Source organism: Peromyscus californicus, unplaced genomic scaffold (genome assembly GCF_007827085.1).
Source record: "Peromyscus californicus insignis strain IS unplaced genomic scaffold, ASM782708v3 Scaffold_17__1_contigs__length_78620276, whole genome shotgun sequence".
NCBI lineage: Eukaryota > Metazoa > Chordata > Mammalia > Rodentia > Cricetidae > Peromyscus > Peromyscus californicus.
In genome coordinates, this window is record NW_026294469.1 from 24,843,803 (window position 1) to 24,871,019 (window position 27,217).

The 27,217-nt window shown below is 51.1% G+C and overlaps 1 protein-coding gene across 2 annotated transcripts in view; it reads right to left on the bottom strand.

The window, feature by feature from the left end:
* Positions 1 to 5,417: 5,417 nt before the first annotated feature.
* The window catches only part of Sil1 (SIL1 nucleotide exchange factor), a 249,916-nt gene continuing 228,116 nt past the window's right edge, over positions 5,418 to 27,217 (bottom strand). For both annotated transcript variants that reach the window (XM_052741878.1, XM_052741877.1), the window contains exons 8-10: positions 8,731 to 8,827; positions 8,131 to 8,295; positions 5,418 to 5,934 (exon numbers count right to left, since the gene is read on the bottom strand). In XM_052741878.1, coding sequence (XP_052597838.1) covers positions 5,578 to 5,934; positions 8,131 to 8,295; positions 8,731 to 8,827 — 619 coding nt within the window. In that variant the 3' untranslated portion in view covers positions 5,418 to 5,577. The remainder of the gene's footprint in view (positions 5,935 to 8,130; positions 8,296 to 8,730; positions 8,828 to 27,217) is intronic.

Below are 27,217 nucleotides of genomic sequence, written 5' to 3' on the forward strand. Positions count from 1 at the left end.
CCATTCTCAACTGGAGGAAGAAAAACCACTAAGAAGCTGTGGAGGAGAATGAAAGAGATTCTCATTCTGCCAGTTAAGTCTCAAAGTTGCAAATCACAGCCACAGAGCAGAAGTGCACTGCTAAGACAGAGACCGGCAACTCTGTGAGTTCAAGTCCAGCCTGCTCTACATAGTGTGTTCCAGGCCATCCAGGGTTATGCGGGGGACCTTGTCTCAAAAAAGCAAAACAAAACAAAACAAAAAGATAGAAAAGGCACTAGAAAGAAAGGAAAGGAAGGGGCAGCTTTAGAGAGTTAGGCAGGCTCTGTGCTTCAGGCAGACTGGAAGGTCAGCCCTAACCACAGGGGGCGCTATGTGTGTTAGTGTCTGATTTATTGATCTGTATGTCTATTTTTTGGAGACCAGGGTCTCTCCACATAGCCCTTGCTGTCCTGGAACGATGTAGATTAGGCCACCCTCAAACTCACAGAGATCCACCTGCCTCAGCCTCCCAAGTGCTGGGATTAAAGGCCTGCATTATTATGCCTGGCTATATCTATTCTTTGATCAAAGTCACGTGGTCCTGATTCCTATGAGTTTGTAGTCTTAAAATTAGCTAGTGTGAGCCTTCCTCCTCCTTATCAAAATTATTTTAGCTATTCTAATGCCTTTGTGTTTCTACTTAAATTTTCAAACAAGACTCCTAACATCTAAACATAAAATTAACTTTGCTGAGGCTGACACCCCAGCTGCACTGAGCCTTCCAACCCAGGCGCTCAGGATGTCTCCCGCTTCTGTGACTTTCCTCTTTGGTATTTTACAGCTGCCGGCATGGATTCCTGCACCTTGGCCGCCATAAGCTACACATCAGGTTTCTGCTGCAGCTGTCAAGTACTGCTTTCCAATTTAAATGTCTAATTATTTATGCCCAGTCTAAAGACACACACTGACTCGGTGCAGAGACCTTGCACCCTGTCCTTTACAAACGTAGTAACTCCAGGAGACCTTCTTCTGTGGAGTCTGTGGGGTTTCACACACTGACCATCTGTCACCTGGGAACACCGTACAATCTCTTCTTCCTAATCTGTCGCTTCTCCCTTGTTTTGCCCAGGACTTCAGCACGATACTGGGGAGTTGTAAAGACAACCTTGGGGTTGATCTTAGAGGGGTGAAGTCAGTCTTTCCCCACCATCTGAGGATGGCAGCTGCAGGGTTATGTGGAGATTCTTACTAGGTCAGGCAAGTTCCTTCTTTTTGTTATGGGTGGTGTGGTAGGGCTCCCCAGAGGGATGGAACGGGTAGGGTGATGTATGTACACACATACACACACATACACACACACACACACACACACACACACACACACATACACTTATTAAATCAGCTCACTTGCAAATAGCAACAGCAGCTGCCTAACGCCCCAGGGGTTGAGAACCTGGTAACTGCTGGGTGCCTCAGCAGTTCTAATCTGGTGCCAAAAACCTGGAGGGTTCCTGGAGAATCCCTGTCCCCAGTGATGGAAGCATGGAGATGCTGCTTCTGGTAGCAGAGGACTCAGCAGCAGCAACACCACAGATTACCACAGCTACCAGACCGTTGCGCCCACATTTGGGGGGGGGGTCTCCCTGCATCAATTGAGGCAGTTCCTCGGGTGAGGGTCCCTACTCAGGTGACTCTAGTTTACGGTAAACTGACATTAAAATCAACCCAGGCAGATACAACTGGGTTTTGTTACGTGTTCTCATCTATGAGGCAATTCCGGGGCCTTGTCTTCAGTGTGTGAATATGGGAATCAAGCTGAACCCACCTTGCTCTCCGAGGCCCTGGCTTTGGCACCCAACCACAAGCAAGCACCCACAAAGTGGCAGGCAGGGACAGACGTTTTCAGAGTGATGCTGTGTAGGAGCCTGGCTAGCTTCCTGTAGCTCCAAAGCTGGAGAAGGCCTGGGCATAGGCCCCGCCACATCGCATGACACCTTGAGTTTTGCTCCGTGAGAACTGGGTCAGACTTACAACCTATGAAATTGCAAGAAAGCAGACGTGAATGTTTACAGCCCGAGTTCATGGAGATTTGTTGCAGAGCAATAATGGAAAGTGGCACAGCAAACCCATGCTTTGGAGGAACGGGCCGGCTGTTTCCTCCAAGCTGTCAAATGGACTGGACACGTGTTTATTTAGAGTTCTTGGTGGTTTATCTGCTTCTTACCTTTAATGCTGTGGATTCACAGTGATGGCCCCTTTCATCTCCAGGATTGGTGATTTGTGACTCCTGTCCTTCACAGAACCATTTCTTAGCTTCGTTCACCTTTCTCTATACTGGTTTGGTTTTTTTTTTTTTTTTTTTTTGGTTTTTCGAGACAGGGTTTCTCTGTGTGGCTTTGCGCCTGTTCTGGAACTCGCTTTGTAGTCCAGGCTGGCCTCGAACTCACAGAGATCCGCCTGGCTCTGCCTCCCCGAGTGCTGGGATTAAAGGCGTGCGCCACCACCGCCCGGCCCTCTATACTGTTTTGTTTTCAGTTTTATTGGTTTCTTTTTCTTTCTTTTGGGCTTTTGTTTGTTTTTTACTAATTTACAAAATTACCATTGACTTTTTTAATGTATTACTGAACCATAGGTTATAATCATTGAATTAGTTAATTAATTAGGGTTTGGTTTTGTTTTATTTGAGGCAGGGTTTCTCTGTTGTGTAGTCCTGGCTGTTTGGAACTTGCTCTGTAGACCAGGCTGGCCCCGAACTCACGGAGATCCACCTGCCTCTGCTCGCCTCCCTCTCCGGCTGAGTGCTGGGATTAAAGGTGTGCATCAGCACCGGCGAGCATCACTTAATTGACAACAGAGGCTGTTTTATCCCCAGCTAACACACTTGTGACTCGTGGGTCCCCTCCTGACAGGGCTCAGCTCCCTGCAGTGCTCATTTACCTCCATCTTGCTCAGCACAGGCCCCTCCCACAGTGGTAAGACAGAACGTGTGTGTAAGACCTGAATGAGCGAAGGAGGGGCCTCAGCTAGGCCGCTCCCCACTGCGTCAGGAGGAAGGCATGCTCCAGGAAGGGGTGACAGGGCACTGGGTCACCTGGTCCTTAGTGACCCACATGACCGCACCTTAGGCAACCCGGCCCTCTCACCACTTCCTCCAGCAACTCCAAGTGTGGGTTTCTCAAGTAAGCCCCCCACCTCCTCAGACTCAAGTCCTCTCTACCTTACCTGGGCTATTCTTCAAGTCTCAGCTTGGGTACCATCGATGTCTGAGGGGCTTTCTATGACCAGTTCATCTCAGAATCAGTCCACATAGTTTGGATGAAAAAATGAACAAGCAAGTGAACGGACACAGTGGAGTCAGGCACAGCTCCAGGGGTCCCAGCCTGCGACGGAGGTGGGAGCAGCACTCGGTGTAGGTGGTCACAGCCTTGGTCAAATCTACCAGCCTTGAGTCCTGGCCATGCTCCCTGGCTACCAACCCCAAAGGCAAGGCAAAGAAGGGATTTTCTACAGACCTGAAGACCCAGCCACTGCTGACCAGGGGAACAGGACCAGAGCCTACCCACGAGAAGCCTGAGCAGAACCCTGGCTCCCCACTCCAGTCCGGGAGACAGACCTGTGTGATGCCAAGCAAGCTACAGACTGAGCCCTCCTCCGAGGATGCCTTCGAGCCTAACTGGGTGGGGTGTGGAGGACTCTCCTACCAGGCCTGTGGCTCAGCAGCCGAGCACTGGGCCTGGCCCTGACTGCAGTCCCCAGAAGCTATTTCCCTGCCCCCAGGAATCACACCCCAGCTGCTCCGGAGGTACAGATGTGCTCATCTGCGCATCACACACGAGGGCAGAAGGGACAGTGGGGACCTAAACCAAGTCTTTAGTGGTGGCACTCCTTTCATGGAGTGCGGAGTTCTCGAGGGCTCGGCATGTATGCTACCCCCCAGGGGCCTGGCTGGGCCTCCTTTGCAGCTCCCTGCATTCCAGCCAGCCCTGTTCCAGTCTCCTGATCGTGCCCCTTTCTAAAATCCACTCACAGACGCTCTGAGCACATCTCCAAAGTGTCTGTTGACCTGGCCCTGGCCAGGCTCCGGCACAGCCCTTCTGAACCATGCCCTGCTTGTGGCCAAGACTACATGCCCTTCTGAGCTGCTTCCTGGGACCACATGTATGTCAGCTCAGGCAGCACATACAGGCTCCCCGGGTCATTGTTTCTTCTCTGGGAAATACAGTACCACAGCTGTGGGTCTTTAAGGCCAAAAGGCAGTGGTGCCCAGTGGTTGGAAGGCTGAATTCTGATTCCCACAGCAGCAGCCGTTTCTCTGATGACCAGCCATCACTGCTGCTTTGTGGCTAGTGTGGGCAGGGGAGGGCTGAGAGGAAGACTCAGGAAGGGACTGCAAGGAAGGAGACCACCACTTACCCCTTGTTTCTCTGGGTCTGTGAAGCTGAGCTTTCTAAACCAACAGTGACCTTCCCAACTTGACTTCCTGGGGATGGAGGGCCTCAGGAGCCAGCAGGAGCCAGCCTTTGGTGCATTGGGAAAGACTGAAAAACAAACTCACCAGAATCCAAATCAGGAAAGCCCAGAGCTGGGGTTGCCATGGCAACTTGCAGCAGGCTCCCAGCCTGGCACTCAGCCTCTCTGGGGTGGGGGTCGAGACTTGCCAGGCTGGGTTTGCCCCTCCTTAGACTTACCCTGGACACTGGAGGGGTAAGGGCACAAGAGGGGACATCCTGTTTAGCAGTCCAGCAGCTCTGGCTTGCCTGAGCATCCACTGTGAGCTGATGCAAGATTCCTTCTCTCCCAGATCAATACCCACATGCGAGGGCCACCCAGTATCCTCCCACCAAGTGGCCCCAGCAGCATGGGCCCACTCGCTGCCTAGTCGATAGGGCAGGCCCATGTGGACACTGCCAGCAGCCTCTGGCCCGCGTAAAAGTATGATGAGATGATCCTCAAGGCCATCCTCATAGCTAGACTAGGGAAGGGACAAGCTTGAGTGTCCAGTGCTGGCACGTGCTTTATGCACGTCCCCTGTTACTGATAGTGTTCTTTTTTTTAAAGATTTATTTATTTCTTATGTACACAGTATTCTGTCTGAGTGTATGCCTGCAGGCCAGAAGAGGGCACCAGGTCTCACTACACATGGTTGTGAGCCACCATGTGGTTGCTGGGAATGGAACTCAGGACCTCTGGAAGAGCAGTCAGGGCTCTTAGCCTCTGAGCCATCTCTCTAGCCCCCTAGTATTCGTTCTTATCTCAGAGGTTAAATGACTTTCAAAGTGAAGTAGCCAGAGGTTGCCAACTCTGAGACCAGGCCTCTTTTCAGAAGCCTGTTACTGGAAGCCCTGGGCTGACCAACATGTCCCTGGGGGCCATCGCCAGTAGCTCATATCCTCAGGCCTCCCAGGAACAGTGCCAGTCAGAGGCTAACCCTGATGTGCACAGAAAGAGACAGACCATGGTCTTCATGTCTCTGTTTAATAACCATGCCAGCTCTGCCCAGATAAAGCTCATGCTCCAGTAGGGAAGCCCTCCCTCCTGGTGGATGTCCCCTGAAGAGCCCACCCAAGCTCTCACTAGCATCAAGCCCAGTCCACTCCTGGCATCAGCGTGACAGCCTCATCTCAGTTCCTTCAGCAAGCTGTTGATGGAGGCCAACAGTTCCCGGAAGTACCCCTCATCTTCGCCCTCCTGGAGTTCCAGCGAGGCCAGTGCTTGGTACTCGGCTTGGAGACTGCCTAGTGTCTGGCTGAGCTGGAGGTCTTGACGGTAGCGATCCCGGCAGGTGGCCAGGAGGGCGCCCAGCGTCTGCAGCACCTTCTCCCGAGCATCATGCTCTGGAAGTGCCAGGAGGTGGGCAGTGATCTCACACCAGCCTTGTTCCCGCAAGCCTGGTAGGAGGTGGACCTGGCGGTACTGCTGCAGCTTCTCTGGAGATGAGTCCTGGGTCAACTCTGCCTCCTCCTCAGCAAACATCTGCACAGCCAGGACCGGGGGTGAGGGGGTGGGGGGGTGGAGAGAAGGCCGACAGCGGTCATCTTCCACTGGACTAGCTCTTCCCATTGGGAGATGCTTAGCTACTTTCTATGTGACTCTGGGCTACCTGGGGCCTCCAGGGGGCAGTCAACTGGACTCTTGGCTTTTCACATGCTCCCTCAACCAAGTGTGTCTCCATCTGTCTGCCCACTCATCCATTCATCAAAGCACCAGCACACAGTGTTGGGAGCTGGAGAAACCAAAATGGAGACCCAGTCCCTGCTCCTAGCATCTAGCAAGTGAATCAAAATTCCTACAGATGGCTGGAGAGAGGGCTTAGTGGATAAAGACACTAGCTCTGGAGCCTGGCAACAGGAGTTCCGTTCCCAGAACCACATAAAAGTGAATGGAAAAAAAATGAACCCAACACGCACGTCATAGCGTGGCACCTACATGTACACATTATGTACATGCACATATATAAACCACTACCCACACTATTAAACAACTCCTAAATAGCAGGAGTTTCTGTGCACCTCGGCCCAGTCCTGGGCTGGTGGACACCCAGGAAACCCTTGTGGAAGGAACCACAGGTGGGGTCAGCTCCATGACCATCAACTCAGGCAGGCATACACCCACACAGAGGCCCAGACACGAAGTTGCTGCACTCGGTAGAGGCTCACCAACGCTGAGGCAGAGGAGGGAAAACCTGGGCGAGCTGCTGAGCCATCCAAGGCCTTGAGGTCTACATGGTAGTCCTTCCAAGCAAGTAGATGATGTCATCCTTAGGCCATTCTGGAATACCCACCCCACGTCTGGCCCCAGTTCTTTCTTTCTTAGGGACCACATGAGGTTCTGAAGTCCCCTGGCTCAAAGTCACCACTGTCCTCCCTGGAGAAGAATGGCTGAATCCACAGCATTTACAGAGGAGACCCCAGAGGAAAGAGGTCTGTTCCTCCTTGGCAATGTCAATGTGCAAGCTCTCCTCTGGGCCTGCTGGCCCTCCTCAGGATGCAAACGAAAAGCCTTATACTTGGCTCTGAGCAGCACAGAACTAAGAAACTAGATTCCAGCAGCTTCGATGGACAGAGACACACACTGAGAAATGAGACAAGCAGAGAAGGAAAGGGGGGAGAGAGAAGGGAAGAGAGAGGAGAGAGAGAGGAAGAGAGAGAGGAAGAGAGAAAAGGGAAGAGAGAGGAAGAGAGAGAGGAAGAGAGAGAGGAAGAGAGCAAAGGGAAGAGAGAAAAGGGAAGAGAGAGAGGAAGAGGAAGAGAGAAAAGGGAAAAGAGAAAAGGGAAGAGAGAGGGAGAGGAAGAGGAAGAGAGAAAAGGGAAGAGAGGAAGAGAGAGAGGAAGAGAGAGAGGAAGAGAGAGAGGAAGAGAGAAAAGGGAAGAGAGAGGAAGAGAGAGAGGAAGAGGAAGAGAGAGAGGAAGAGAGCAAAGGGAAGAGAAAGGAGAGAGAGAGAGAGAGAGAGAGAGAGAGAGAGAGAGAGAGAGAGAGAGAGGAAGAGAGAGGACGAGATTCACTGCTTAGAGGAAAGATGGGCGAGATGGGAAGGCTTGCAGCTTCCAATGGTGTACATCAAGCCCAGGACTAGCCAGCCCTGTCCCACCAGTCAGCAATGGACACAGGCTAAACAGAGAGCCCACTGCAGAGGCCAAGAATCCAGGCCAACTTCTCTCTTCTCAAGATGCCTCTTAGGCTTGCAAAAACCCAAGTGGACTGGGCACCAAGTCTCCCCCAGGTAACAAACCATTGGGGTCCATCCTGAGCCCTTGCTCAGAGCCAAAGCTCCCAGAGGAAGTATGTCCAGGTTTCTAGAATCCTAGAGTTAGCAGTAGCCCAGCCTAGCTCTGGTCTCCTGGCTGCTGCATGGCTCCCAAGCTCTGCTGCTGCATTCCTCCTCCGCCTCCCTCCTAAAGCCTGCACACTTGGCACTGACCATCGCTAGCACCTCCTCCCTCCCCTCCCTCCCTCCCTCCCTCCCTCCCTCCCTCCCGGCCCTCAGGATCCAGCTGAGGTGTCATGTCTCAGATGACAGCATCTCTGATACACATCTTTGCTACCCATCCATTCACCTGTCCATCCACTCAGCTGGACAGAAGCATGGGGGTGGGGTACGCTTTGGTCCAACCACCAGAGGCGAGCATGGAGCAGAGCAAAGGGGAGGGCAGAGTGGGCACGGGCACTCACCTTCTCGGTGACCAGGTCATAGAGCAGGGTGACCACACGCACGGCCAGGACCTTCGCCGTCTCCTCTTGCACGAGACTCCTGAGGACCTGCAGCCCCCCGAGCTTCAGGAACTGCTGCTGGGCGTAGGGGAAGTGGCGCAGCAGGGAGCACAGAGCGAACAGGACCTGGGAGGCACAGGCTGGGGATAAGTGAGAGCCACACAGACCTGTACCAACTACGGAGCCAGCCCAGCCTCCATTCTTCCTGGACTCTTTATTCCCTTGGGTCCATCTGCACCCCAGAACTCAGGGTGACGGAAGCCAGGGGACTTTAACAAAACTGAGCAGGCAAATGATGGACAAACAGCATGGTTCAAGGGACTCTGTGTGTGTGTGTGTGTGTGTGTGTGTGTGTGTGTGTGTGTGTGTGCAAGGCCACTGGGCCACAGCTGTGCCCGGGCCTCCAGATGACACTGCCATCAGCTTTAGCTGGTGTGAGCTCTCCAGGACACTGGTGGACAGTGCTCAGGCCCCATGGACGGCATAAGTTGGAAGGAGTCCTTCCCCTTCGGGCCCTGCAGGTGTGCCAGCCACCGGGTGGGGCCAGGGCCAGAGACTTGCCTTCTTCTTGGCGGTGAGAGGCTGCTCTGTGGCCAGGATGACCAGCAGTTTCTGTAGCGCTCCGCCTTCAATGGCTTCCACCTGGACCTTCGGATTACTGTGAGGAGAAGAAGAAACTGTGATTCTGGGCCGGGCGATGGTGGCGCATGCCTTTTATCCCTGAACTCAGGAGACAGAGGCAGGCGGACCTCTGAGTTTGAGACCAGCCTGTTCTACAGAGTGAGTTCCAGGACACAGAGAAACCCTGTATTGAAAAAAAACCCAAACCAAAACTCAAACCAAACCAAAACAAAACAACAAGAAACTGGGCTACTTTACTAGGTTCAGGATCCAGGGAGAGACCTAGGGGCTAATACCACACCAACCTCCCTTGGAAGTGTCAAGGAACACAAGGCTGGACAAGTATTTCTCAGCTGGGGAAAAAGAGATGAATGTGTGCGGACCCACCTAGGTACAATGGGCTATGGCAGAGATAGAGGGCCAAGGGCCGCATGCCGGCCTGCTGCTCCCCAGAAGCCAAGAGACTAGGCGTTCTAGGAGAGAAATCACGTCTCCCACCACCAGGCCATTCTGAAACTGAAACAGCACCCAGACGTGCTGCTCCCCGTCCCCGCTGTCTGGAGCCAGGGTTGGGAGCTCCATCTCCCGTGACCCAGGCAGTCACATACGAGGGACAACTAGTAACAGCTCTGCTTTCCAGGTACAGAGCTGGAGGCCAGGCCCAGGAGCCCATCGTCTACCCATTCAGCACTCAGAACCTGCTAGAACACCACCTGGGAAGAAGCAAAGCAAGAGAGACCAGAGCCCCCGAATACAAAGCAGATCTCCGTGCAGGACTACCCCGCAGTTGCACAGCAGACTCCACCAAAGCAGTGACCGTGACCGTCTCTGTCCCCAGATCCTCCATGCTCAGCACAGAGCCTGCCACACTACGGCGCCTAACACACAGGGGATGAATAAACAGGTACACCACCACAGACAGGCTGAGAATCTGGGAGGCCATTAGAACCACCATCTCCATCCCTGGGATGAAGAGCTGGCTCAGCACCTGTTTCTCTTGCAGAGAAGCCAGGCTTGGCTCCCAGCTCCTACCTAGCAGTTCACGCTTGCCTGTAGCTTCGGGTTCAGGGGATCCTGCAGTTTCTGGTCTCCAGGGACTATGTGTACATGTTGCGAACATATATACATGCAGACAGTCACACATACACAGAAAATAAATAGATAAATCCTTAACAAATATTTCAATCCCAGTCCTCCCGGATATAAGAAGGGTACCAGGCAGGGGGCATGCTGGGAAACCCAGATAATGACATTCTTTCACACTCTCCCTTCTTGTCCTCTTTTCTTTTCGAGGCAGGGTCTCTCTACAGAGCCCTGATTGTTCTGGTACTCACTACATAGACCAGGCTGGCCTTGAACTCACAGAGATCCACCTGCCTCTGTCTCCCGAGTGCTAGGATTAAAGGCGTGCGCCACCATGCCTGGCACATTCCTTTGCTTTCTTTTATGGTTTTGGTTTGAGGCAGTGTCTTGCTGTAGCCCAAACTAACCTCCACTGCAATTCTCCTGCCTCAGCTCTTGAATGCCAGGATCACACACATGCACCAGGGTCCTTTGGTTTCTAAGATCACATTAATGACCAATTACGGAGCATGTACCAAGCACAGAAGCCTATATGGTCAGGTCCCTAGGCAAGCTCAAGGTTCTCCCACTCAGAGGCTCAGGCAGGACTCCCCCGAGAATACAAGTGTCAGGCTAAAGGTCAGAGAGGCGCACACACCCAGGCAGCCCATAAAGGGGTACCAACATCTCCAGGAGTCTCTGGCTGGCTTAAGTTCATCACGGGGAACAAGTACCCCGTAACCTCCAAAGCACCCGCCACTCCCAAACTCTGACTTCCTAGCCAGGCAGCCTCACAGTGTCCCCAACAGTGTGATGGGGCACAGAGAAGAAAGGACAAGTTGGAAGCAGTCAGCTTCTGTCCTGGTCCACAGTCCAGAGAAAGGAGGAAAATCGGTACACCACACTGCTGCCCTCAAAGACGACCCAGCATCACTGGGTGCTCTTCCAGAGGACCTGGGTTGAAGTCCCAGCACCCACATGGCAGCTCACAACTGTCTGTAACTCCAGTTCCAGGGGATGCAACTCCTTCACACAGCATAGGTAGAGTCAAAACACCAGTGCACACTAAATAAATACGTAAATCTTAAAGAGGCCCAGCACACAACCAGTAACCCCAAAGCTGGACAGATGGAATGCTAGGGGTCACGTCATCCTCCCACATGGCCTGGCCCTTCTGCTTCAAGGCTGAGAGCAGAGCTAGCACACATTTTCCCTTCATGCCTCTCTTCTGGCACCCTCCCATCAGAAAGCATGTATGGAGCGTGCTGGCCAGTCCCATGACAGCTCCATCCTTGTGCATAGGGAGCAGCCTAGAGGGGAAATGGAGTTGTCCCAGGAGATGGCAGGCTGACAGTTCCTTTCCAGACAGGCAGGCAGTCTGTGTTGGGGGCTGGGGTGGAGCTTCTTCCGGGCCTCCATTCCCCCTACTTGAGACAGGCAGCTGCTTCATCAATGTGTGAGCTAATTAGGGCCATTTCTGTCATCGTGTGGCTGAGGAACATTCACCCACAACAGACAGGGTCTATGAAGGGAAGGCTGCCATGCTGGGAAATTCACTGCCATCAAGTGCTGCCTCCCAAAGAAGCGGGGGGGGGGGGGGGGGGGGGGGGGCCTGCGAGGCCCGACAATGTACCAGCCCTAGAAAGCACCTCAGAGGCGCCCCATCCCCGTGGGCCCTCTGAAGAGAGCAAGCAAAATCTGCCACAGAACCCACCATTAGGGTCTTAGCAGATCAAGCAGGGTTAAGCATCAGAGCCCTTCCACGTCACACTGGACACAGAACAAAGAATTCGCCGTAAACCAGGAACTACAACAGTGGAGCCGACCACAGCCCACCCTTCCCAGGGAGCAAAGCCCATTTAGACTGCAGGGAGAACAGGCAACAAAGAGAGATGAAAACCTGAGAGAAAGAGAAAGCTGGGGACTTCTCCAGTGGGCAGCAGGCCCACAGGCAGTTAGTTACACATGCCTGTGGCAAGGCGCCGCATGGGCAGCCTGGGCCTGTGTGCTGCCCAGCCTTTCCATCGCCACATGAAATAAGGATCTATACTAACTCTGGGCCCCACCCCTGGGGTCTCATGCCCTCGGGGTTCCACGAAACACTCCCTAGAATGGGATGTTAGTGCTTTCCAAGCAAAGGGCTGAGGAAGCGAGAAGGGGGAAGGATGGGCCTGAGATTTCAGGTGGCTTTAGACTGTGCAGGCAGGGACACACAGACAGTAGGACAGCTGTACAGACAGCAGGAGAATGGCGTTCTGCAGTCAGCCCCGAGCAGACATTACGCTGCTCCAGAACAGACCTTCTCTCCAGGTAACCCAGCCATGGGTCCTCAACGTTCAGAGCTCTGTGTGCTCTGGGGGAGATGTCTATAGCACAGACTAAGCTCTAAGGATATGCAAGGGCCAAGGCCTGGAGGAAGATCAGAGCGGCTATGTTAACAGTGGCTGACGACCTGGATTGGTCCCTTGATCCTTTCCTCATCTGGAATCAGAGCTGGGCCTAACCTCATTTTAGAGACACAGTGACTAATGAACACCACAATACTAAATAATGTGTTGTACCAAGACTATGATCACAGTGGACTTGCTTCACAAGGAGACCTGACCAAATCCTTGAGAGTAGAGTTGCATCCACGCCAGCTCCATCCCGCTCATCCCATGGGCTCTGGACCAGAGTTCTGCCTGGAGAAGGCCAGTCCTGGTGGCTGGAAGGGGGTGTCCTTCAAAGGGGATCTGAGGGTGGTAAAAAGTCAGAAGCCTTCCTTGCCCTTTAGTGATGCCAGGACACCAGTGTACTCAAAGACAACAGAAGGACACTGAGATGGAGCTCATCTACGCTGTGGCTGAGCTGGCCGGACTGAACAAATACCATTAGCACTTGGATTGTTGGGACACTCACCAGCGAGTCCGCCGGCTGTGTGTGGAGGGCCGGCAGCAGCTGCTGCTCTGTAAATCTTAAGTGGAACAGGTAGGGAGAAGGGTGGATCTCAGAACTGGAAGTGATTGCATTTGCGAAGACCAAACAGTTTGGGTCAGGTGGCAGCAATATGTCAATTTGGCACGGGCCATCATTCATATTTTAGCTAAGCTGAGCAAGTGTCTGGCTATCCCTGACATTAAGAGCAGCCGGGCAGGGCCAGAGACCCCGTGAGAATGCTGCCTGACACAGGTCTTCTTAGGCCTTGACCTTCAGGACTAGCGGCATAATTTTCGGCCCAGATAAAACATGAAAATGTGGGCTCCTTCAAAGATTAGCAGTTTCAAGGTGGTCCCAGGAGTGCTTTCCAAGCAAAGGGCTGAGGAAGCGAGAAGGGGGAAGGATGGGCCTGAGATTTCAGGTGGCTTTAGACTGTGCAGGGTCACACGTGGGCCCTGTTGAGTGTGGGCTTCTGTGCCACTGCACTGGTCTCCAGGCCACTGTGAGGGGATACACAGAAACCCTGCTTGGGGTAATCTGACTGAAAGTGGAGTGTGACTCTGCAAAGAGAGAAAAGGTGGAGGAGGCAGAAGTCTGGGATGGGAAGTGGGGGAGGCTGACAATGGATGGGGCCAGAAAATGCTCGGGTAGAGCCTGGAGCAGAGCTTGCAGCTACTGGATTCCCAGATGGAGCATGGGCATGTCCACAGGGCACTGGGTACACGCCAGGGCTCTGGGCATGTCCACAGGGCACTGGGCACACACCAGGGCTCTGGGCATGTCCACAGGGCACCGGGCACACACCAGGGCTCTGGGCATGTCCATAGGGCACTGGGTACACACCAGACTTTGGGCATATTCACAGGGCACTGGGCACATACCAGGGCTCTGGGCATGTCCACAGGGCACCGGGTACACACCAGGGCTCTGGGCATGTCCACAGGGCACCGGGTACACACCAGGGCTCTGGGCATGTCCACAGGGCACTGTGCACACACCAGAGAAATATGCTGTCTTATGGGGCCTCGAAGCACTCTGAAGCAGGGAAAACATTTCTTCTCTCCACTGTGTTCTAGAGTCTGGAGATGTCACATAGCAGGGCAAACATCTGAGGAGGTTGTCGCAGTCTGGAGCCTGCGTGGTTTTGCCTGATGGAACCGTGCATTCATTTCTCTGCAGACAGTAAGGTTCTTTCTCTGGTGCCCTCACCCGGCCTAAGCCCGATCCGTGGCCTGAGCATCTGTGAAGTACCGTCCTCCACGTGTGCAATCCTGTAAATGTGGGGAGCAGGAAGGAGCCATGCAGGCCAGTTAGGGGCAAGTTAGGTGTGTAATCAATCACACAAGATACAGTCACCTGGGACATCTTTTTGTATGTCATTTCAGATAAGGTGCTGCAAATTACAGAAAAATAAGCCATGCACAGTGGCATGTACTATGATCCTAGAACTCAGGGGTTAAGGACAAAAGAGTCCTTTGAGCTCATGGGTTCAAGACCCCATTTCAAAACAACAGCAACAAACAGAAAAGTAATTCCTCTTTTTTTTTTTTTTAAATTTTTTGAGACAGGGTTTCTCCATGTAACAGCTTTGGCTGTCCTGGAACTTGCTTTGTAGACCGGGCTGGCCTCGAACTCACAGAAATCCTACTACCTCTGCCTCCTGGGTGCTGGGATTAAAGGCATGAGCCACCACCACCCAGCTCAGAAAAATAGTTTACAGAGAAACTTCCCATCCACACCCCCACACCCCGACCTGTGGTGGGTGAGGGAGCTGATCCTCCCTCTCACCAGCTGCAGCACTCAGGAGAGTGGGCTCTGCACCTCGACAGGGCAGCACAGCAGAGCTGACTAACAGAAGGAAGCATGGGAGAGCTGGCCGAGCCCCTCACCAGCTGCAGCACACGGGGTGTGTGTGTGGGGGGGTGGCCCCTGCACCTTGCCTGGGCAGCACAGTAGCGCTGGCCCTGCTGGTCCTGGTGTGGGAGTGAGCTGTGGGCCTGAAAGCAGGAGCACTGGCCCCGCCCCTTGCCCACTGCTGCATAGGGTGAACTAGCCAGGGTAATGCTGAAGAGCCCACCCTGGTGGTGAGGACAGGGGAGCGCTAGCCAGCTGACCAACACTGCAACTACCCAGGCTCAGAACCAGGATTATGAGCTGGCCCACCCCAACATCCACCCCAGCTGTGATCGCTGGAGCATGTGGAGGGGCCGGTCCTGTAGACCCAAAGCTGCAGGATCTCCATGACACAGGGCAACAACAGGATAACCAAGAGGAGTCCCAATGAGGGCCCCGCATCAATGTGTAGCAGAAACCGGAGGCCTCGAACCAGACCAATGACTCTCAGCAATGAACACTTGCAAGTAAAGATATGTGGACAAAAGGGTTTACTGTGTGACTCACTGTGTCACACTACAGCTTCCATGATGTGACTGAGTTTTCCTTTTTTTCCCCTCTTAAATTTTATTTTATTTTATTTTGTGGGGGAGGTTGCAAGGGCAGAGGGAGGATACCAAGGGATGGGGAAATGAATGGGATGGAGATGCATGATGTGAAAGACACAAAGAATAAATAAAAAGAAAGTTTAAAAAAATAATAAAAGAAACAGCTCCCGTGGACTCTCCGTTGTTAATGCGATCACATCGGCGTCTGCTGTCGTGCCCTCCCCTCCCCCTCCCACTCTCCCACTTGTCTTCAGAGCTGGGGTCGAACCAGGGCTTTGCACATGCCCGACAAATCCTCTGCCACCGAGCTGTACCCTAAGCCCTCGCTCCTTAGACATTACACAGAACTTTCCCGATCATTTGAGAGCGGGCTGCAGACAGGACACCCACTTACTCCTAAACACATCGGAATGGGTTTGGGAAGGACAGACCGTACAGATGCCAGGTCAGGGAACTCACTCTGACACAGCGATGCACACGGTGTTCAGTTTCTGCCAACCATCCCAAGAATTTCCCTTTTAGAAGAGCATTTTTACCCCAGGTCTAGTCCAAGCCCACAGTAGTAGCATATTTTACTAGTCTCCTTTGCCCTGGAAGTCCTGTTTTGTATGACACTGACATTTAAGAGTGCAGGCCACTTGTACAATGTCCCTCAGTTTGGATTTATCTCATGATTAGACTGAGGTTATTCATGTTGGCAGAAATATCACAAAAACCATGTTGTTTATTTCTCAGTACACCATATCAGAGGACACGAGATGTCAATCAGTCCCACAGCTGGTCATGTTCACTTCGAATATTTGATTATGGAAGCGCTTGTCAGATTTCTTCACTGTGATATTATTTATCCCTTAGAACTTAATAAGGGTTGTGTGGAGACACTTGCAGATAGTAAGACAACCTTACTCATTAGTCTTTCACCGCTGGTTCGAGCGCTCACCGGCAGTTCTTGGCTAACTAATTAGTTCTGGGTTGTCAAATGAGAACTTATACACCCTGCCACGGCTTCCGCCTTTGGCTGTTGGCGCTGTACCTGCGACAACTGGTCTGTCTGCCTTCGTTTGTTCAGTTACAATCAGTATGGGTTCAGGGACTCTCGCTTCACCTACGGGACGTAACTCACCCTTGTCAGTATGTGATGCTCACACCATCCTTGAACCCATTACAGCCCTTTCACCATGCAGTATAGCTCTCGGACATGCCTGCTCTCTTGTTTGTTTTTCAGACAGGCTTCTCTGTGTAGCCTTGACTGTCCTGGAACTTGCTCTGTAGACCAGGCTGGCCTCGAACTCAGAGATCCATCTGTCTCTGCCTCCCAAGTGCTGGGATTAAAGGTGTATCCCACCACCACCTAGCTCTGATGTGCTTTTCTCATTCTTTGCATTTTCTGACACAGATACTTTTATTTGAAATACTGTATTTCTTCTGTAACAGACATGTTGCAGTGATTTTTCTAAGGAGCATTGCTTTTGTGGCACTTTTTGAAAATACAAAATCTAAACCCTACCTTCAAATACTAAATTACAGTCTCAGAAGGTATCAGCCCCAAACCCTGCTTTTCTGCCTTTTTTTTTTTTCCAGAGCTGAGGACCGAACTTAGGGCCTTGCACTTGCTAGGCAAGCACTCTACCACTGAGCTAAATCCCCAACCTCTAAACCCTGCTTTTCTATGTGTGTTCCACCTGTCTGTATCCTGAGAACCAGCGTTTGTAATAACTAGCCCGATGCCTAACCGGTGGTCCTGTACATCACCTCTGATAACCTGCTGTCTAGAACTTGAAGATCAGGAGAGAGGTCGCCATCAAACAAGACAGTTGCAAGCCGGAGTTACTTCGGCTGCTATGAAACAGTCTTCTGACGTGGAGCTGCGGTCTACGCTCATGAGGCTTCTCCCCACCAACCCCAAGTCTGCCCTCTCTAAGTGGAAGGTGTCGAATTCTGCCATGAGGACCACAGCCCTTCTGAAGCTCAGGGCACCAAATGCCCAGAGAAGGCTCCCACCCCTGACCTGGTACCACAGGGGCTCCTGTTGCCCTGACTTCCCACAGGTGCTCCATGAGATGCTCCTCCATCCACGCTCAGGGACTCTAGCTTGGTCAAATCTCTCAGAGCCCAGTGGGTCCAGCCACCTCTGTTACAGTGTCACTCTGTCCCTAAGCTTGAGGCTACCTCTATGTTTATGGCAATACTTTATAGAACTGACTTTGCTTAGGCCAACTCCCTGGAGGCTGGTCACATGATCTTCTGATGAACCTGGGTTTTCCCAACATGACCCAGGAACTAAACATAAGGCTTTTCAGTTAGCCTTATTAAAGAAAAAATGTTAAATGTATGTAAGCCAACATCGAGTTACAAATAGTATGAGTGTTACACCACATACTTACTTCTGGCGGCCAAGTTTTCTCTAAACAATGAATACAAATTATTATATGTACTAAATAAGTTGTTTGTATCATTTTACTGGCAAAATTAATTTTTTGAGATAGGGCTGAGCTCACCATGTAGCCCTGGTTAAGAGACCTGCCTGCCTCTGCCTTAGTGTTAGAATTAAAGGCAAATGTTACCACACATGGCCTCTAAATTAAATGATTTTAAAAGGTTATACCACAACAACAACCAGCATGGCTTTAAAATCCCAAAGGTACAGTAATGGTACACATGCCTTGGCAGTAACCAACAGCTCTCTAATTGACTTAAGACTTGCTCAACAAAGCTGGGGGGTGGCGCACGCCTTTAATCCCAGCCCTCAGGAGGCAGAGGCAGGTGAATCTCTGTGAGTTCGAGGCCAGCCTGGTCTACAGAGTGAGTTCCAGGACAGCCAGGGCTACACAGAGAAACCCTGTCTGGAAAAAAAAAAAAAAGACCCACTAAATAAGTGAGAAACTACGTCTGGTACTGGAAACCTAGCCTTCACCCAGGGCTTTGAAGTCCCAGCTCCTGGAGAACTGACGACTACCACTTTATGAAGCCAGAATAATCCCCAACTACATCTAAGGATGTGTCCTAACACCCACAGATGTGTAGGTCTCACGTCTCAAAGACACTTCTCTTTACAACACACGGAGGCCGTTACAGAAAACCACAACCAATCAAAACGCAGAGCCCAATCCCAATGGACTCATCTACAAATACAACTCACTCTAAGGCTCAGGGAACACTGTGGAAGAGGGGCAGGAAGACTGTAAGAGCCAGAGGACCAGGGAGTTTGCTATGAGCATGTCTCCTAGAACGATCAGAAGCCACACCCATAAAGTCCCCCACATGACAGCCTAAACAGGAGCTGAAGGACAGCAGCAATACACACACAACGTGGATTGGAGCAGGAAGCCCAGGAGGCCTCGACTCCACAAAAACCAACAGGCAATCAAGGACTGCTGAGAGCGAGTGTCTCCTAGGGAAGGACCCACCACTGGCTACCCAATACCAAACGGCCAGCCCTGAAAACATGTGTAAGTAACATTACACAGATCGGACAGGTTATCCTTGTGTGTTTAGGAATACACACACACACGTACACACATAACGACAATGAAAAAAGAGGCCATGAATTTGAAAAAGAGCAAGGAGAGGAGGGTTTAGAAGGAGGAAAGGGAAGAGAGAAATGTTGTAATTATATTATAATCTCAAAAAGGAAATAATCTAAAAATATGTTTTCATTTTTATGTGTGAGTGTTTTGTCTGCATGCATGTCTGTGTACCACACGCACGCAGTGCCTTTGGAGGTCGGAAGAGGGCGTCAGACCCCACCCCCACCCCCACCCCCCGCAAAACTGAAGTGCGGACCTGGAACTGAACCCTGGTCCTGTATGAGAGCAACAGCTGCGTTTACTCACAAGCCTTCTCTCCAGCGGCCTAAAGTTAAAATTTTAATAGCAAAATGTAAAACATCTCTTTGCTCCTGGAGTCTTTCATCCCAGCCGTCACTTTGATTTTTTTGATCTTCCTTCTGTCATGGATCCAACATGCTAATTATTCACTTCTTTCTGTGGTATCTGTTGCCATGCCTTAATAAAAGTACCAAAATGAGGGAGGGAGGGAGGGAGGGAGGGAGGGAAGGAGGGAAGGAGGGAGGGAACGAAGATTCAAAACTCAGACTGGACAGAGTGTGACAGGCCCATTCCCGTGGTGAAGGCCCTGCTGACCCCGAATCTCTGCTACAACTCTACACTGTGACCAGCTTTGCTGTGTGCGTTAGATTACACTGGGACTCTCGCATGTTTTCTAGCACGTTTTCAAGAAATGCAGACTTCCTTGGAGGCTCTATCACTGAAATCTCTTTGGCAAGTTCCTCTGAAAAGGAAATTGAACGTAGGAAGGTGCCTGAGGGCGACTCCTGTAGAGACGGTCTGAGGTTTCTGGAATCACATCAGTGGCTGGACACGGGTATGTCACGTTTTGTTCCCGTGTTGTGTGGATTGAGATCGATGAAACTGATATTTGGTTTTTCATCAAGAGAGTGAGAGGGAAGCGGGGGAGGGAAGTGGGAGGGAGTCAAACATTAAACTGATCTGCAAGATTTGGTCTCCCTCCCCCTCCCAGTCCCCAATCCATCATAAAGATTCACGCGCACACCGGCCTCATGAAGATGGTCTCAGTTTTCCGTTGACATTTGAGTTTTCAGACTGAAATCCGGGGAAGCCAGAGGCTCGTTTGCTCAGATGATCTCGTTTGCTCACACTCTTGACCTCCAGCTCCTCCTGGCTGTGGCTGCCTACTCTTTCCAGCAGGAAGCCCGCTGCCCTTGAAAGAGAAGGCAGAGGCCAACAAGAATCATGGCCGCCCACCACACAGGGTCATGTGACTCAACAAGGTCTGTGGCCTCCTGTACCCCCTCTCTCAATGTCAGCTCCCCAAGTCTCCTCGATGTTCTTGCTCCTGCCACCTGGCCTCACCCATCCGGCTACTCCTGACAGGTTCTCAGAGGTATGTTGCTTTCCTACCTTTTCAGTTTTTAATCTTTTCAATGAAACCCCAACAAGCCTGTGGGAACCTCAGGCAGCTCCTTCTGCCCCTGCAGCAATCACTTGGACTCTATTTACACAGTTCAGTTTTCAGACTGAGTCATTCTGCTGTTCAAAGATCTGGTTCAGACATCATATCTACTTTTTCTGGGACTTTCTAAAATCTGCTTTCCCTAAAACCTGGAGTCAGGGACTTTCTGCATCCCCTTGACCTCTCCAAACACAGTTTCTGCAAAGGTTCCCCAACCTTTCATTGCATCAAAGAATTCTTTTTGTTCACAATACAATTTCAGTGGGGATTTTTTCTTTGCTGTTTTCTTAACCTCCTGAGAGATGAAACTGTCAGAGAAGTGAGTTTAATTTGTGAGCAAGTTGGCCGGGGATTGTAGCTCAGATGATAAGAGTGTGTGCCTAGCCAGGCACTGGTGGTGGCGCACGCCTTTAATCCCAGCACTTGGGAGGCAGAGGTAGATGGATCTCAGTGAGTTTAAGGCCAGCCTGGTCTATACAGAGTGAGTTCCAGGACAACCAGGGCTACACAGAGAAACCCTGTCTTGAAAAACCAAACCATGTATTGCCTACAATACATGAAGCCCTAGGTTCAATCCTCCAAATCGCATAAACCAAGCTCAGAGGTAGAAGCATGAGGATCCCATGTTCAAGGTCATCCTTGGTTTAGAGTGAAGAGTGAATTTGAGGCCAGCTTGGAATTTAAGAAACCTTATATGGGGGAGAGGGGAAGGCAAGGGTTGATCAGGACCTGTTTTCTGCAGAAACAGTTCCACCTGTAGATCCTCACGGATGCTTCTGAAGCAGGTTTAACCTCATTTGCGGTGAGGGCATAGAGGACAGTGATCCCAGCTGAGGGCTGATGAACTGGCAGGTCCTTTGGCAGCTAAAAGCCAATGATCTGGACTTTTTAATTTTTCAACTCAAATCCCAACTTCAGCGAGCGAACTTAATGGAGAACTTAACTGATCTAGAATTGGAGAAACCTGGGTTCGAGTCCTTCACCCCAGCATTTCCAGGCTCTATGTCCTCCACCCTTCTGGCATCATTGGTGATGAAAGACAATTAAGTTCTACGGCATCCCTGACAATCCCTGCTAAGAGAAAATGCCTGGGTCTTCTGGCTTCTCCGAAGTGGGAGGCTCTACCTGTGGCAGGGAACAAGGAAGAAGTACAGCTCCCGAGCAATGGAAGTTTTTCATTCTCAGCTTCGGTGGCTGGACAGACCAAGGCGGTACTGAAAGAATCCAGGGGGGTGGGGGAATGTAATTAACAAGCTAGAGGGAAAGCCTGGGAGGAAGGATCAAAGAAGCTAATTAGACCGTGCTAGAGGGACACCACAGGGTGGGGAACATGGACGAGAGAGGACTGAAGAGAATTATCTGTGTTCTCTAATTATTCCAGGAAGTCTCCGTGCAATTGTCTCTGGCAGTGAGGGAGGTGAGGTAGAAAAACAAGGTTAAGCAGAAGAAAATTTAGGCTAAAGCATGGGGGAATTTTGGGTTTTTTTTTTTCCCACACTGAGATTCTCAAGTTTACTAGAGAGCTCAGAGAAGGTGTACACTTAGGCACCTAGGTTATTTATACCAGGCAGTAGTCTGCCACCCCACAGGTGCTGGTGGCCAGAGGCACACGCTTTGCCAGCATGAGGCTCTTCCCAGGAGACTCTCAAGTCACCCTGATCCACGCTACAGCGATCCCGTGGGGCTCAGGACAGATTCCCCGCTCATCCAGACCTTGTTCTCAGGAGTTCTGAGATGTGCTCTGCAAGCCAATCACTCCTTTCCCTTCGTCCCCTCCCCGTCTCCGCTCTGAAAAACTCGATAAACACAGCATATCTCAGTGTATGAAAATCGTCTCAATAGGAGTTGCTTTTGCTACACAACTGTAGAAATGTTTATGAATGAACCCTCTCCTAATAGCAGAAGAAAGGCAGCAGCCGTGGGATGGTCTACAGCTTCATTTACAAGATTTGGAAGTCATATATCTACAAATGTCTCTGCTGTGCAACATACATAACAAGCCTCAAAATATCCTTTGTTTGCTGAGGTTTTGCTCAGATATTTAAGGTTTCTGACAGTTTAAATATGGTGAACAATATGGTGAACCATCCAAATATTTTACATCATCGGTATTGGAAGGATCTTTATAAACAATGAGTTCAGGTTCTGAAAGGCAGGCTCAGCACTGGGTTCCTGGTTTCCCATGGGGGTGGATCGACGTGGCCTCGGTGGCTGGCTGCAAGCTGTGAGGATGGTCTCACAGTTCCCACTGACATGGGTTTCCCATGCACCTTTGCTCACGCTGTAATAGAGGAGGGCACTGGGTGGCATGGCTCCATGGCCTCCCCACCCTGGCTCAGGGATCATAAGGGATTTGTTCTGGGTTACAAAGGATAAAAAGGGGCTGGAGAGATGGCTCAGCAGTTAAGAGCACTGACTGCTCTTACAGAGGGGCTGGGTTTCCCAGCTCCCACATGAATGCTCACCTGTAGCTCCAGTTCCAGGGGAACTGACGCCCTCTTCTGGCCTCCACGGGCACCTGCACACATATGGTGCACATACAGACAAGCAGGCACACATGCACACAGAAACAGTTTTGGAAAAGATGGCGAAAGAGCTCTCTTTCCTCTCTCTGTCTCTGTCTCTCCCTCTCTCATTCAGTGCCAAGGATTGAACCTACACCTTGGGCAGCTAGACAAACACTCTCCACTAGATCATACTCCTAGGCCCACAGCTCCCTTACATGCAGGAAGGAGGCCTGACCTTGCCAGAGGCCCCTTCCCTGATTCATCAGATGTGAGAACTAGGAGCCTAGAAGGAACAAAGGCTTCGGATTCTGGAGAAGTCCTCTAGAGACAGAATAACGGATGGTTTGGTTAATGAACATGCTATTTGCGTGGCATTCCTGGGCCAGTCAGCTGTTTTACAAATAGTGACTGAACTCGGCATGCAGTTAAGGATCTTAGGTCCAGAGCAAAGAATGGAAATAGTTCCTGCTATTTTTCCCATTAGGAAAAATCAATAGCCAACAACAGAGGTGTGTGGAGAGAAAGGGCTACCTCATAATGGAATCATTCAGGAAGGATGGTCTTGGCAAAGTCTAAAGTCATTAAGAGCAGAGGAGAAAGGCTAAAATTCTGTTAACATTGTCCATCTGAAGTCAGATGAGATCTAGTTTTTGCTGGGTTTGGTCCTGCACGCCTTTAAATCCCAGCACTCAGGAGGCAGAGGCAGATGGATCTCTATGAGTTTGAGGCCAGCCTGGTCTACAGAGTGAGTTCCAGGACAGCAGGGCTACATACAGAGACCCTATCTCAAAAAAAAAAAAAAAAAAAAGAAGATCTTTTTCTTTTTAAGAAAATGTTAAAAATTGCCTTCCATAATCCCTTTAACTGTCTCTGATAAATCATTAAAAGGCCTTTTGCAAAGATCATTCTAATGTCAAAGAAAAAGTTACACTCATAAAATAGTGTCAGAATGTGAATGGTTTGTTTAAGATTCAGCAATTGTCACTGAATCAAATACAAAATCTCTATGGCCCGAATAGCAAGGAAACAAAGGCTTGACATTTTAGTGTTCCTTACCGACTGAGTTTCAGATCACAACTTAAAAAGAGAAAACATTAAACTAGTTCAGAGTGGACTGGCATCTGCATGGCAGTTTTCAGCTGCCTGCAAATAGGACAAGGACAGCCTGCCTGAATGTGACTTGTGCAAACCATGGCTGGGCCTGGGCCCCAATCCCAGCACAGCCCAGGATACAGGGCAGGGCCTGAGGTAGGCAAAAACCTAAAATGGAAGACCCTAGGGAACCGGGATCAGGGTCGCACCAGGAGTTGAAGGTGGCACTGTGGATAAGGCCAAGCCTGGAGTGTGTTGGCGGGGTGGGGGTGGGGGTGGGGCGGTTAGGGAGCTCTGCCCTTTCTTGCCTCGTGTGTCAGGTGCTTGAATGAAGCACAGTGGACACCTGCCCCGTGGACTCTAAGTGCAGGCACACTGACCCATAATAGCCTTCAAGTCTGACCTCCCAGACAGGGTTGTGGGACAATGCTCTTGTCCACTAGGCCACAAAAGTGCTTTAAATTTTACCCTCTGGGATTGATTTCGAGTCTTATAGACACTTCAGTCTTTCAGCGCGCCCTAGTAAAATGCCACTGCCCCTTAGCTGAGAGGAACAGTCACACATAAGTAGGGTGGTCATCTAATTTATAGGTTATATGACCCACTCAAAGTAACCCTCAGGTACCACGCCTCCTGGCCTCAGATTCCCTACACTGACCTCTTCAGCTCCTGGTGGCCAATGCCATGTCTACAGGGTAGACCATAGAGAGAAGTGACTTTCCAGTGATCGAACCCCATTCCTGGGGCCCTGGACACTGTCTGGCGGGCAGTGGCACACCCTCCTTAGCTCCTTGGGCTGCTGCTGCTGCTGGAAATGCAAGAACAGAGGCAGTGTGCTTCAGTCCTGAGGAGAACGGTCGCTGGGGAACCTCCACTCAGTGACTCTCAACAATTCCTCAAACACTAGCTCACGTCCTCCCGTGATAACTCAGTTAGGCAGAGCTACTGTTCCCATTCTACCAGCCCACAAACTGAGTCACAGAAAGCCAAGTCACTTTCCAAGGTCACATAACTAAAAAGGGGCGGAGTCCTGAAAGCCCCAGCGTGAGAGCTCAAAGGATTCTAGCAGGCATTCATGGTAAGCTGCTAAGCTGGAAGACCAAGAAGGTGGTGTCTATCTTACCGGCACCTTTCTGTCAAGACGCCAAGCTATGTCACCAGAGGAGCACTGTGAGTGTCACACGAGACGGGAAGTGGAATCACCGCACAGCATGGTGGCACAACTGCCAACTTCATCCATTGTTTCATTTCAAAGCTTGACCCAGAATGGGGAGAGGGGACATTGGCATGTCCTGCTAATCTACCTCTCCAGTTCTGATGCCAGGCTTGAGACAGACGGCTCTGGAGCACGGTTCTTAAAGTCTGTTCTCTGGCCAGCAGCACTAGCAATATCCGGGAACTAGGCAGAAGTGTATATCCTCAGGCCTCAAGCCAGCTTCGCTAGATCAGTAACTGTAGGGAAGGGGAGTGGCCACGGGCATTTCCCAGGCCATCCGGGTGCTTCTGATGCCTGCCTTGGACTGAGAAGCACTAGGCAAGAGTATCCCGACAGAACAAGCTGGGCTCTCTCATGCCTCAGGAAAGGCTAGCCTCGGGGCTGGCAGCAGAGCCCAGTTCTTGCAGAGACCAGGCTGTGAGGGCCACTGCCAAGAAGATGAAAAGCTCCCAATAAAACCCAGACCCACATGGCCACACTGATCAAAATACAATAAAGAAGAAAGTGAGAAATCTGACCAAAGGAAAACGCAGCTTCAGTGGAGGACACAATACAACAATCTTCCGTGGAGATGGGAAGCATAAAAGGGATGTTAGATGTTCAAAGAGCCAAATGCTGAAATGACAGAAAAACAGGAGAATAAAGACAAAGTGTGGACATCAGTGCTACACAGGCTGCAGTCTAATGATGGCGGTAGCAGGGAATGGCACCACCGCCCTCCCAGACTCGGCTTCCCCTCCCCCACTCCTCAACATGACAGCCTGTATAAATAGAGTCTTGAGGGAAAAAATACCAGCAATTAGTCACTGAATCTTGCTTGTTAGAGTGAGGGGAATTTGGAGAAAATCACCAGAGGCTCTGATGACAGGAAAAGCGTGGCTGAGGCGGCCATGTGGCTGGGGCAGGAATGTGATCCCGAAAGGGTGAAGGCCTGTGAGCTGATCCTGCAGCCTTTGATGCCTGCCAGATTTTAACCAGAAAGGGAAAACTGGAGGGCCGAGCCACTGGGCCAGAGTGAGCTCCAGCCTGGTCAAGTCCTGGTTGGAAGTCCTTTAATGAGGGTTGAGGCAGGCTGGAGTGTGTGTGGATAAGGGAAACCCAGTGACGCCAACTGAGCAGAGGGCTTGGTGGGGGAGAGAGCAGAACAGAACGTCAGCAGAAGGCCTCCCAAGGAGGGTGTACGGCACACTTCACCTCTCCTGGCCTGAGGCGTGTGCCCTGGAAGTGGTGATGGTGCAAGGACTCTGCTGAAAATAACTGTCAGGACTGTGAGGAATGGAGTGATGGGGGAGGGCCTCCTTCTCCCAATGACGCCCTCAACTTCAATATGCTGGGCTCTCTGCAGCAGCTCCGGTGAAAGCCCTTACCCATCCTTCTCCCTGGTTCCACCTTCAGCTGTCTAGTTCCTATTCCTTCAAGTCTCACCTCAAACATCACTCTCACAGAATCACATTCAAGGACCATGTGGTCCTCACTGCAGCCCTGCTACGCCTTCCTGATGCCTTTACTCTCCTTCAACACTCTCAACAGTCCCATCAGTCAGCTTTGCAAACTATAAAGTCCCTTGAAAAGATGGACTGTGCTTTGTTGACTCTTCATATGCAGCCACGCAGCCTCGTTCCAGGTGTCCAGCCCAGTGCAGGGATGTGGTAACGAGCCACTTAGAGAGGTGACGTCACGCCTGTATCCTGTCTCCACTGAGATAATGAGAGCTCGAGTGTCCAGCCTTGTAAACTAGGTATGGAGATGGGTTTGTCACATGATCGCCCGCCCTTGCTGAGTGCCTTACCACTCTGTGAGCTCACTGAAGACCATCCCAAGCAATGTCCTGAATTTTACCTTCTCTTCCCCTTCTCCTCCTCTGTTTGACTCCTTCCGTCAGACTCCTCATGTGCCCCCACCATCCTTGACTCCTTGAGAAAAGGGATACAGGATCGCTGTCCAACTGCCAGAGTACTACTCCTGGGAATACCTACATTTGCAAAAACTAATACTTAAAACCGATAAACTGATTTCTAATCATACTAATAGAATTTTAGGCAGGAGAAAGAGAAACGAAGACTGGGAGGCTAGTAACCTCCACATGGCTCCAGATTCATCTCTAAGGAGTTAAATGGCTGTCTCTGCCATGTAAGAAGCCAGCTGTGTCTCAATCCTATGGGGAGGCAGTGCACACACATGCCCATAGGTGGCCACTGTCA